General features: G+C 37.7%; 1 protein-coding gene and 1 long non-coding RNA gene across 2 annotated transcripts in view; one reads left to right on the top strand and one right to left on the bottom strand.

Moving 5' to 3' along the window:
- Window positions 1-13,527, top strand: part of LOC118279966 (homeobox protein invected) — a 67,524-nt gene that overhangs the window by 6,475 nt on the left and 47,522 nt on the right. The window contains exons 2-3 of the mRNA XM_050702623.1: window positions 11,678-12,755; window positions 13,220-13,297. Of these exons, the coding sequence (XP_050558580.1) occupies window positions 11,702-12,755; window positions 13,220-13,297 (1,132 nt within the window). The 5' untranslated portion in view covers window positions 11,678-11,701. The remainder of the gene's footprint in view (window positions 1-11,677; window positions 12,756-13,219; window positions 13,298-13,527) is intronic.
- LOC126912121 (uncharacterized) lies at window positions 4,770-5,951 on the bottom strand. The gene is made up of 3 exons (XR_007706764.1): window positions 5,295-5,951; window positions 5,159-5,188; window positions 4,770-5,053 (listed from the first exon to the last, which is right to left on the bottom strand). It is a non-coding gene; the product is annotated as an uncharacterized LOC126912121 (long non-coding RNA).

The raw sequence follows: 13,527 nt of genomic DNA, 5'->3' as shown, positions 1-13,527 counted from the left end.
GTAATTATATGTTATCAAAATTCTGCGACAATACTCTCTTTACTTTACCGCTGACTGTACTTTAGAACAATTGTATGTTAACATACTTATAGAATGTAAACAAATAAGTACTATGTATTATATTAGTGTAATTTAAAGAGTGCAGGATAATTTAAACGACTAATTTGTTTGAAACAATGAATAATGGTTGAGTTTGCGGTTTCGTTTTTACGTTACAACGTAACTAATATAGGCTTTTTATAAAGCATTTCAAAAAGTATACATTTGAAAATTTTTAGATAGTAATAAATAACTCTTGAAAAATAATCTTTGTTACAAATAATTTTTGTTACATTTTGATTTTATGATATTAAGCTGGTAAACGAACAGACGGATCACCTGATGGTAAGCGATCACCGTCCATGGACACCCGAAACACCAGAGGCGTTACAAGTGCGTTACCAGCCTTTTGGGGGTTAGGAATTTAAATCAGGCATTTGGAAAATTGGGAAGGGGGGTAATTGAGCCTCCGGTAACCTCATTCACACAACGCAAGCGTTGTTTCACGTCGGTTTTCTGCTCGGCCGTGGTATCACTCCGGTCGAGCCGGCCCAACAGTGCCGAAGCATGGCTCTCCCACACTTGAAATGTTATTAAAATATAATGTTTTGTTGTGTTAAGTACTACATTTTATTCAAAATTCCTCACGTATAAAGAGACCAGATAAAACACAAATAAAATGATGTAAGTATGCAACAATAACAACAGATGACAACGGTGTTAAATATTTATTCATCCATTTTATAATAGATGCTAATTTAAAATACACTTTATGCTAATTGAAACAATGTTTACTTTGGACTACAAGCCGGTATTTGTATGATTACATTCCATTCAAACTAATACATTTGTCATCGATCCTAGGCTCAATAAAACTATCTACCGTAGAGTAGTAAGTGCCGTCAAAATAGGGATGATGACTGGGTCAAAAATAAATTATTACAACTTTACAATACAATAAAATATTCAAAAATAATCACACTCTCATTTATAAATTTGATGAACTAGGTACTTAATTTTCGAATTTTTCTAGCTAATTTTCTAGAAATAAGTCTGCTATTTGACGTCAAAACTTATGACGTCATAATAGAGTATTTCATACAAAGTTCATAGAAAATATAGATTTTTACGTTTCGAAAAAAGTATTGAATTTGACTAGTAGGAAACATGCCTATTGGTCCATCCATTTTAGAGTTTAGCCGGAATAAACAGACTGACAGACAAAAATTGTGAAAAAATGTTATTTTGGTATACATTGTATTTGTATGTATCGTATGTATATTCTTATGCATGTGGTTATTTCAATATTACAAACAGACACTATAATTTTATTTACTAATCTAGTTGTTTTCAATGAAATAAGAATATTTTGTAAACTAACATGGTAGTAGGTTGATACACGTATTTGATTGAAGATAATTATTGTCTAATTGGTAGGGTGGGTAGAATTGATAGGATTAATGTAATGTCTTTTTGTAATACGTAAATAAATATAGCTTAATTAATGTATACTTATGTTAGTAAGTACCTAATTATTACATCATTTAAGTGTGGGAGAGCCATGCTTCAGCACGAATGGGCCGGCTCGACCGGAGTGATACCACGGCCGAGCAGAAAACCGACGTGAAAAAACGTTTGCGTTGTGTGAGACAAACCAACAACCATTCAAGTCCTAACCCCTAAATAGCCGGCAATGCACTTGTAATGCCTCTGTTTCGAGTGTCCATAGGCGGCGGCAATTGTTTACCATCAGGTGATCCCTCAGCTCGTTTATCGGCTTCTACCATAAGAAAATCATGAGTAGGTCTCTAGGTAGCTATAATTAGGTCTCTATAGACTGGACTCTTAGATGGGATTTACAATATAAAAGTGGGTGTACATTGTACAGCATTACGCGCCATAATGTGCACTTCTGCCTACCCCTTCGGGGATAAAAGGGGTGACTGTATAATATTAATTTAGTTATTCTGGGATTTAACTACAGACCAAGATCTACAAATAAAATTCCAATCCCTAACCCCAAAAAGATAGCTACATGACACTTATACACCACAATATAATCAAACCCATCATTCAAATCCAAACGAAATGTCAAAATTAGTTCACTCCGCGCTCGCTAGATGGCGTTAACGTCCAGGAGCGGCGCGCGCGCATCATAACGCGTCGCGTACAGAATGATTTAGATTACAATCTTGATACGTGTTATCTTGCAATTAATGTGTAGTTGTTTATTGTGTTAGATAAAGTTTAATGTATATTAGCTTGAGTTACTGAAGTTTAAAATATTACTAATATTTTTTTGTAGGGAGCTTTCATGACTATATTTTGCTAAGTGCAGTGTGGGTTACGGGTCGCCCGTGCTGATTGCTTCATCAACAGCCTATAAGTGTGCCCTTTTTGCAGTAAGGGGGTAATATCATCAAATGACTCTCCCGCTCCGGGAGAGCCAAGAGGTTTAAGTGTCAGACTCTTACTGACTAAAAACCACCCCGTCCCTACTCCTGCTTTTCGAGCCGGAGTCCCGGTAAACCCGCTAGGTAGGCCCCATGTGTCAGTTCTAATGATAGTATTCGTATTACCTACTGTTAGGTACCTAATTAAAATGGCCGCCGGTCGTAGGAGAAAAAAAAGCGATTTGAAAATCGTAAATCTTGCCGTGTATAAACAAATCAACGGTATAGAGTTTACTGCTTATACTAAACGTCTGTATGTTTGTACGTTTCATAATTTATATATTATTGTTACTGTTACGTTTTCGTGCAACTTTATAGGCGAGCTCGGGACTATTGCGAGGCTATTTCGTGTTTTCTGAATAGATACCTTTTTTTTTGAGGGAGGAAAATCATCCAATGATTTCTCCTGCCTTGGTGAAGCGAAAGGGTGTGTTAGAATTCTTACTGACTAAAAACTACCCTGTTCCTACTCCTGCTTTTTGAGCCGGAGCCCCGGTTATTGACTGGGCAGTCCACAGCTCCGGATCTATCAATGAACTATAGATTAGCTCAGGAAAACCGTATCCTCAATATATCGCCTGTACCTCATTCTCTATTAAAGTTCAAGTAAATCCAGCTCCGTACTTGCCTGTGTCTCTTTCTGACCGCTTATGACCTATCTATCCATGACTTATAATTTGGGCAGGGCCGATTCGTTTCGTCACATTTCACAATCACATTATGGCATCTCTTTGTACTTATTTCATGGGAAAAATGTATTACTAACCTAACACTTTTATGAAAAAAATATCAAAGAAACAAATAGCTATAATACCAAATATTTTCTTTTTTATTCACAATCTGTTTTGAAGATAGACACGGCGAGAGTTACTTAAAACAATTATAAATATTTGGAATGTTGGGGCCTTCACGACCGTTTAGAATTAGGGTGCCGGTTGTGGGGTGTGCCCCTCGCATAGTTGTCACGCCAATTTGGCCCAACACCTAATATTTGGGCATTAAAATACCACGCTTGTTGTTAGGGATTCGATGTCTGAGATGGGTAAAAGTTAAGGAATATTTTCATGCTGAGAATTTTTTGTTATGGAGTTAGGAATTGTACCTTATGCATGAGGTAGCGGATTCGACACCTACCAACGGCAAGTACCAATATGACGTTTTCCAAGTTATATGTATTTTCTAAGATTATTTAGACACCACTGATAAACGGTGAAGGAAATCATCGTGAGGAAACCTGGGCTTATAATTTCTAATTATAAGTTTGAATTCACCAAACCGCATTGAGCAAGCGTGGTGATTAATGCTCAAACCTTTTCCATGCGAGAAGAGGCCTTTGGTCAGCAGTGGCAGATTATAATAGGCTGTAATGATGATGGGATAACTGGTAGAAATCAGACAATAAATGATAAATGATATTTAATTTTGCAAATAAGTTACAATGTAACTCTTTTACACGTCAATCTTTGAAATAACTAGATGAGGCCGGCATTTCCTATCGGACTACTCTGAGAAGAAATACCGAAACAAACTCAGAGGTCAATGAGAATTCAGATCGTATTCAAATATTATCTTGGACCTACAGCATTCAACAGTAAGTACAATTAGCGATGAAAAGATCAAAGCATCAATTTGAATGAATTAAAATCTTCACACTTATAAAACCTTAAATTGTTTTTGATTCAAAAATATCTTCATTAAAAGCATTCAATTAGTGATTTTTTATTATTTTTTGAGTTGGTACAGTTATGGAAAAATGTGGTACGAGTATTTATGTGAGAGAGCCATGCTTCGGCACGAATGGGCCGGCTCGACCGGAGTTATACCACGGCCGAGTAGAAAACCGACGTGAAATAACGCTTGCGTTGTGTGAGTGAGATTATCGGAGGCCTTATTCCCAATTCTTCAACAAACCGTAAATTTCTAACCCCTAAAATGCCGGCAACGCACTTGTAACGCCTCTGGTGTTTCAAGTGTTCATGGGTGGCGGCGATTGCTTACCATCAGGTGATAAGTCTGCTTGTTTACCGGCCATTCAGTGTTCCATAAAAAAAAACAAAGACAGAATCTTTTCTGTCGGACTGTACTAACCCATCATAAAGTTAATGGATACCAATTTAGTTGTAAAACGATTGATTTTTATATTCAATTACCATGTAATTCATTGATACAGTATTTCGCTAATTGAGATGTTTTATTGCCTCTATATTAAATATTTTAAATTGAAGATTTTTGGTACAAAATTACTTGCCGAATCTAATATTACAATACTTTTCTTTTCATTCTTGTTGACTGGACATCTACACTACATGAGCTGCTGTTTACATGTGAACATTAGCTCATGACGATACCTAAGTACGTGTGTCGCCTGGACAGTCTACGCTACATCCTTGTTGACTGGACATCTACACTACATGAGCTGCTGTTTACATGTGAACATTCGCTCATGACGATACCTAAGTACGTGTGTCGCCTGGACAGTCAACCTCGCTACATCCTTGTTGACTGGACATCTACACTACATGAGCTGCTGTTTACATGTGAACATTAGCTCATGAGGATACCTAAGTACGTGTGACGCCTGGACAGTCTACACTACATCCTTGTTGACTGAACATCTACACTACATGAGCTGCTGTTTACATGTGAACATTCGCACATGACGATACCTAAGTACGTGTGTCGCCTGGACAGTCAACCTCGCTACATCCTTGTTGACTGGACATCTACACTACATGAGCTACTGTTTACATGTGAACATTAGCTCATGACGATACCTAAGTACGTATCGCCTGGACAGTAAACCTCGCTACATCCTTGTTGACTGGACATCTACACTACATGAGCTGCTGTTTACATGTGAACATTAGCTCATGACGATACCTAAGTACGTGTGTCGCCTGGACAGTCAACCTCGCTACATCCTTGTTGACTGGACATCTACACTACATGAGCAGCTCACTCAATGCAACAATATTACATATTTTATTCATTTACTTTGTAATATTAGGGCGTAAGTAGTTTTAGTCTAGACTACTAAGTGCCTAATTTATTTTTATCACTGATCCATTAAATTAAATGTACGAGGTGCGTACTTATTAGTTACCATCTGCAAATTAATGGCCAAAGATATGAATGATGGATAAGCATCAACATTATTCCCATAAACATATACTATATTTGCTAAAACGTATACAGAAACAGCTGAGGCATTTAAAGTTTTAATAAAAAAATCATATTATTTAAAAATTGCCGTAATAAAAAGCGACATTTTTCGATAGTTATCAACCGGACGCATAGGCTGTATGTGGGTATACCATATACGCGACTGCTTAATGTTTCCACTACGCATTAGCGCGGTGAACGGAACGCGGGCGCGGAGCGGAAAAAAAGTTAACTGTCAAACTGACGTTTGCATTTTTCCCGCCAATTTAAACGTCAAATGGAGGCCCGTTATTGCCCCTTTTTGAGGTCGCTAGGTGCGAATAATACATTCAAAATGCTTTAGGTGTGATAAAAATTTATCCTTTTGTATTTTTATATCGATTTTCCTTTAAAAGAAGTCGAATTTATTGTATTGTATCAAGATTATATTTTCCCGTCAGTTCGCCGTTGGTTCTTGATCTTAATCTTTGCATATAAGGAATACTATTACTGTTTTAACACCTTGACAAATACGTATAATGCGACTGTTTATTCGTGTCTTTTATTATTATAAATATAGCAATTTCTTAGCTACTTAAACGTTAATTTAATCTTTCATTGATTAATTTCAATATCTGTCCATTGATGGGACAAAATAGCGGTTGATAGTCCACAGCTGAACTATACATATTGGCACCAGTCACCATCGATCACCTAATATATTCTAAAAGAGTAACTGCCGTACTCTGAGATATTAAATTAGGTATTAGTTAAACAATTCCTTGAGCGCCTTCACTGACAGACAGACTGACGGACAATTCAATTTGACGTTTCAAAAGTGCCTTATTTAGGATTAATTGAAATAAGTGCTTTGACTTTGACTTTAGTAACGAATTTGTATCGAAAACAATTGCTAAGGACTGGGTTAAGTAATCATTAAATGACTCTGAGTTCGGCGGTGAGTGTATGAATTTTTTATAGTTTCTTAATTAATATACAAAACCTCACGCCTGTCTCCTATTGGGGTTGGCAGAGACATCAATTGCTACAAATCTTGCATATTTCTTTCGCGTTTTTCAGTATAATCTAACATTAAATGCAATTGCAACTGAAATACCTCTCCAAGACCTCAAATTAAGCAGTCACGCTTGCGAATTATACTCCAACAACACAATAGAAGATTTTTTCACTAAAAATACATTAAACACGAAAGCAAAAAAAAAAGAATGTCAATTGTAAACTTAACCTACAAATAAGTATTGACATTTGTATTCTCGCCATTCAAATATTGACAGATATAAATACAACTCGAATCGATTTGATTATTATAACTTTTGTGAGACATACTAAATTAATTATTATGTTATCGGCTTATTCATGTAACTGTTTGACGAGGAACTCGACTAGTTTCAAGCCAAACTAGAGGCTCATATTCATGAGCAGCATTCCGCGACACACGACGCGGCGATATGAGTAGCAGCATAAATATGAGCCTCTAACATGGCTTGAAACTAGTCGAGTTCCTCGTCAAACAGTTACGTGAGTAAGCCGATAACATAATAATTGATCCGATTATTGTTTAAACTCGATCGATTTGTTCAACAAATCGACTAAGTTAATCGAGTAACTAGAAAACGTTATTGATAAGGCGAGATAACTAACAATTTTCGAGTTAGCAACCACACAAGCGACTGACACAACTAACACCTTTGAAATTGCGAAATCGTGATACTAAATAAAAAAAAAATACTAAGTACGATTCGCTACGCTCAAAACACGTAATCTTTGACCAATTTATCTGTACACTTTGTATAAACTCTATTACTTAAGACATAAGGTTGGTTTTCCATTAAATTGTGGTGCAAGTTATCGTGGTTTCGAGGTATGAGTTTACAATTTTATATTTGCAGTTGTGTAAATGCATTTTGTTCGTAGTTCTAGTACTAAAGTGGTTTTTTGGGACGCAAATATAAGTTGGTGGTCGGATTAAAAGGTATATCGAGTTAAAGCTTGTACCTTCATCGTGTGTGGTCCCGAGACGATACGGCTGGGAAAGTGGCTCTACTACGAATGTTTAGAAGGATTTTATTTAAAGGAAATAATTAGCGGACTCGTAGTAGAGCACTGTTTTGTTTGTTTAATTGTTTTGATAGGTTTTTTTATTGAGTAGTGATTTTAGAATAATTGGTTGCAATTTATGATGGCGATCGGTTTTTTAATAATGAAGTACTTATTGGGTGTATTCGCTAATTCTAGACGTTAAGTTTTTACTTAAAGATTAATTAAAAACATTAAGTTGTTAAAAATACCAGTAGTAGGTACTTATTCCAGAGCTGCGGACTACCTAGCGGGTTTACCGGGGCTCCGGCTCGAAAAGCAGGAGTAGGAACGGGGTGGTTTTTAGTCAGTAAGAGTCTAACACTTCCTCTCACCTCATACAAGGCGGGAGAAGTCATTGGATGCTGTTTCCACCCTAAACAAATTTTGTAGTTCGGTAAATATTAGGTCAAAGTCAAAAGCATTTATTTTAATTAATTCTTAATTAGCCACTTTTGGCACGTCCAAATTCATGAACTATAATATTTTTTAAGGGAGGAAAATCATCCAATGACTTCTCCCGCCTTGGGCGATACGAGAGGGAGTGTCAGACTCTTACTGACTAAAAACCACCCCGTTCCTACTCCTGCTTTTCGAGTCGGAGCCCCGGTAACCCGCTAGGCAGTCTGTATCTGGGTATCTCAATGAACTATAGATTAATTATTATGTTATTTTATATAATAATAGTTATCGGCTTACTCACGCATTTGTTGGACGAGTAACTCGACTACTCTACAGTAAGCCGATAACATAATAATTGATTTAGTATGTCTCACGAAAGTTACAATAAAACTATAGATTAGCTCAAGAAAACCGAACCCGCAGTATATCGCCGGTACCTCATTCTCTATTAAAGTTAATGCCAAACCGCTCAGTTTAACTACGAGCTCATTTAGTTAATCGCGACGGTTAATATTGCCTTAAACTCTGAACGGCTTAAGTTATACTATACAGAACTGTGGTTTGAAGTTAGTTAACTAACTATATGTTTTTGGTTGATTGCAAAATTACACATAGGTATATTATGTTTAGAAGAAGAGTCCTATGTAGACTTTTTAGAATAATGTTTAGTCCAACTTCTGCTGTCTATTTATGTAGATATAATGAAGTGAAATGTAAAGAGATTAGCGAAGTATATAATGTAACTACATTTGTGATAATAAGAACAATACAAGTGGATCAGGTTTCAGAACTTAATTTTTAATATCATTTAAAAAATACATCACAATTTAAATCGGTTAGAAGTAAACCACTAGTCTTTTTATTTTGGTGTAAGCCGGGAAGCTATCAGACGGAATAACTGGGGGCCTTATCTAAGCTATGTAGGTTATATAGCTCCGTCCCTCTCGCACTGCTCAGTGATCGACCATTGTGACGCAATTGTAATAGCAGACTAAGGCCCCTGGTGGTGAGTAATCGTCGCCGCCCATGGACACTTGAAACACCAGAGGCGTTACAAGTGCGTTGCCGGCCTTTTCGGGGTTAGGAATTTTAAGGTTGTTGGCAAGATTGGGAAAGGGGATAGAAAGTTGAAAGTTACAGGATTGCTTAGATGGGACTTAACTTCCACATGCTGCATATTTACTAGTTAAAAATAAAACAAACTAGAGCCTCTTATAGCCCATATTGCAGGCAATGTAACTAGTTTCACGTCTCTCCTACCGCCACTAGTCACTACATGTTACCATTTTATCATTATTTGTGTTAAACCTTAGCAAGAGAAGTAACTAATTGGGTATTTTTTATCCTCTGATATTTACACGGATTCGGGTGTGGCGACACATGACAAGTGACAGATGACAGAAGTCGCACATAGACTATCGACGAGCAAATCAACGGATGACGTCATAAATATCCTGCATCGCACATATGAAGTTTACATGCGAATAAACATGGATAGAAAATCCCAACGAACAACAGTTGGGCAGAAAGCCCGCCAGGCATGATCACCTCGCTTGGTCGGAGGATCCTCCTTTTCTTAGGGAACTTTACTCTCTGTTCCCTAAACGGATATTATGTCTTAAAACTGGACCAGAAAGCAAAGCACCTCATAACCTGCAACTATTGAAAAGCAGCAGAGTCCTCTAAACTGATAACTAGTCTAAGGGTCTATGGGAAATTTTCAGCTTCGCATGGGTGCAATGGTTATATATTATACACTAGCTACTTCCGCGCGGTTTCACCCGCTCTGCCTGGCTCCTATTGGTCATAGTGTGATGTTTTATAGCCTATAGCATTCCTCGATAAATGCACTATTCAACACAAAAAGAATTATTCAAATCGGACCAGTAGTTCCGGAGATTAGCGCGTTCAAACAAACAAACAAACAAACAAACAAACAATCAAACAAACAAACTCTTCAGCTTTATAATATTAGTATAGATATAAACCTTCCTCTTGAATCACTCTACCTATTAAAAAGACCGCATCAAAATCCGTTGCGTAGTTTTAAAGATTTAAGCATACAAAGGGACATAGGGACAGAAAACGCGACTTTGTTTTATACTATGTAGTGATTACTACGTAACCTATTTACTAAAGATTTTCTCTCAATCCTCCCCAGTAAGTGTGGGATCACGACAGAGCTGTTAGCCCGTCATATTTTGATTATATAATAACATGTTATCTACAAAGTTACCAGTTCGAACATATTGTTACTATCACAGTAACTTAATGTTACATCACGGCTTTGTTTCCATGAAGAAGTTTCATGGTGATTTTCTACTAGAGATGTGTTATGTAGCTATGCTACGAAGATGTAATCGCTAAGCTGTGTAACTATGTGACTGTTTCTACTGATACTAAGCTATGTAGCTGTGCGAGTATGCGATGTATCGATAGTAGTGAAGCCATTCATAGCACGCATCTTTCCATATGAAAAACATAGCTTAGCTGAGTCCGTTTCCACCAGTGCTAAGCTATGTGTATCAATGAATATAATTGGTGGAAGCCAAACGCATCCACAGCAAAGTAGCATAGCACATCTCTGGTGGAGAAGCACTCTCTGAAACAGCGATTGCCGGGTGGCAATCGCTGTTTAAAATGATAATCACGCTTAGCAGGCAGGTGCCTGCTACTCCAGCTTTGCATTGCGCTGCGCATCTTACTGCTACATAGCTTGGTATCGGTGGAAACGCTCTCATAGTATCACAGCTTAGCTATTACATCTTCGTAGCATATTTACATAGCACATCTCTGCTAGAAAAGCACTCTTAACCATCTTTTACGATACCCACAACAAGACTAGAGGTCGTGACAACTATATACAACTCTGCTATCACTCAACAGCTTATGTAATTCAAGGAAATAATGTCATAATATATATTACAGTACATGTCTAATTTACCAATGAGATTGTCCAATATGTCGGCTTGGCATTCAATTCGGTCTCAGGTTGATTATAGTCTGACCTTATGGTCCCATTTAATTATATGCGAGCGTAGGCTTAAATAGCAATCTGGCACGCTAAAGTCAATTAGGAATGCTAGATTTATTTACTAACTAGTTTTTGGTTGAGAGTCTTGTCCACGTTGATATGGCCCACGCGAATTGCTGTTACTTACTTGATGAGTTTGTAGAAAATTTGTGAAGGCATAATCTCGGTGATGTTTAGAGTAGGTGAAAAAATTCGTAAATTCAGTAACTTGATTAAAATGTTAGGAATAATCACCGTAATCCAGAAATATAATTGCAACGCCACGTCTTTCATCCCCGACCGAAGGGGTAGGCAAATTGCGTAAAGTGGCACGTAATGCCACCGTACAATGCACATCTTTTTTATTGAAAATTGATAAATTTCGTCAAAGCTTATGTCCAGATAGTAGTTATAAATGTACTTATTTTCTATTCACTGATTCGACTATAACTTAGATCCTATTTGTCTAGAGAGGTTAAAGTAATGAATCAAAATTGAACATCACTAATTAATTTCATATTTCTTCCAACAGATGGCGTAAATTCCCCAAACCAAGATGGCTGCTGTATCGTCAGCCCACATCCAAGACTCCAGGATCAAAATACAAGACCACAGCGATGATGAACCGTACTCACCCAACACACGAGACACAACCAGCCCAGAATACCATGACGAAGAAAAAACAGAAGAAAGACCAGTACTGTCATCCTCTTTCTCCATACACAATGTCCTAAAGAAAGAGCGAGATAGCCATAGTCCTGAGAATGTCTTCTCAACAGACAAATTACTCCAAAACACCCCCAATTACGAAGATTTACGAGAAGTTAACGAAAATTCACGAACTTCTGACATCATTGACGATGATGATGATCAGACGAACGAATCCAGGGCTGAAATTAGTATAGACGATAACTCTTGTTGTAGCGATGACACTGTTCTTTCGGTCGGCAATGAGGCGTTGCCAACTTTCGAACAGAAAGGGCCTGAGACGTCGCAGAACTTGACTTCTTTTAAGCACATACAGACGCACTTGAACGCCATATCACAGTTGAACCAAAATATAAATATGAACCAGCCACTCCTTCTAAGGCCAAGCCCGATCACCCCAAACCCTCTAATGTTCCTAAACCAACCTCTCCTCTTTCAAAATCCCCTAATAAACCAAGTAGACTTAAAATCAGGCCTGCAAAGTCGGATGCCGGTAGCACAAAACAATTTGAACCTAAATCCCCAGCCATTCGGTTTAAATTTCGGGTTGCGGATGAAAAATCAGACACAGGAGTTGAGGAGGACAGATGAGAACAGAAGAATGAACTATGCCTCCCCAAAATCACCAGAAAATGAGTCTGGGAGGGATTTTATTAACCAGAATTGTTTGAAATTCAGTATAGACAATATACTTAAGGCTGATTTTGGGAGGAGGATCACGGATCCTCTGAACAAAAGGAAGATGAAGACAAGGGTTGAGGCTAAGATGTCTCCTGTGAAGGAGGCGTCTCCTTCGAAGCCTGAAGAGGCACGAGTTCCTGAGGTGAAGCCGGGAGAGAAAAGTGGAGCTATAGACTTGTCGAAAGGAGAGGATAGTGGGAGCAGTCAGAGTTCGGCTACTGGTAAGATTCTTTTTACTTCTCTTACTCTTCTTTGACATAATTGTGATCTATTTATCACTAAAACAAATAATTTGTTGATTACTTGGCACTACTGTCCACCATTCTTTTTTTTTATAATAATTGTCGTGAGACATACTAATTTATCTAAAAAAAAAACACGGTTTACTCACGTACACGTATAGAGAAAAGCTCTACTAGTTTCTAGTCACAGAGGGACTTTTCATCATGCGTATTTTTTAAACCGACTTCGAAGTAAGCAGGAGGTATTTTAATGTCTGATTGGTAAATTTACGGTTACGGTGACAGGATACGTCTTTAATTTACATTATCTACGTAACATTTCCCTTATTCCAACAATTTTTTTTAATCACCTAACCACCATCAGCTAGACATCAAACTAAATAGATGTTCTTCTCATATCTTCCCAATTATTCTACAACTTATAACCCCCATTATTCTTGCAGGAACGACGATGGGAGACGGCGCGATGGTGTGGCCAGCGTGGGTCTACTGTACCAGGTACAGTGACCGACCCAGTTCCGGTGAGTCTAAGACCATTAATACTAGTTAAGTTTAACGTGTAGCGGGTATGATTCTCGCACGGAGCAACTCTTTGTGTGATCCACTAATTGTTGTTTCGGGTCTGGGTGTCATGTGTATGTGAACTTGTATGTTTGTAAACGCACCCTGTGTCGTCACAGGAGAAAATCCTAAGGTTTTTTTTATGAGACACGTGTAAACGTGCAGACGTATCACCTGATGGTAAGCAATC

The sequence above is a fragment of the Spodoptera frugiperda genome, chromosome 22 (assembly GCF_023101765.2).
Source record: "Spodoptera frugiperda isolate SF20-4 chromosome 22, AGI-APGP_CSIRO_Sfru_2.0, whole genome shotgun sequence".
Lineage (NCBI taxonomy): Eukaryota > Metazoa > Arthropoda > Insecta > Lepidoptera > Noctuidae > Spodoptera > Spodoptera frugiperda.
The sequence above is the reverse complement of the archived record's forward strand: the minus strand, read 5'-3'. Positions and strand labels throughout refer to the sequence as shown.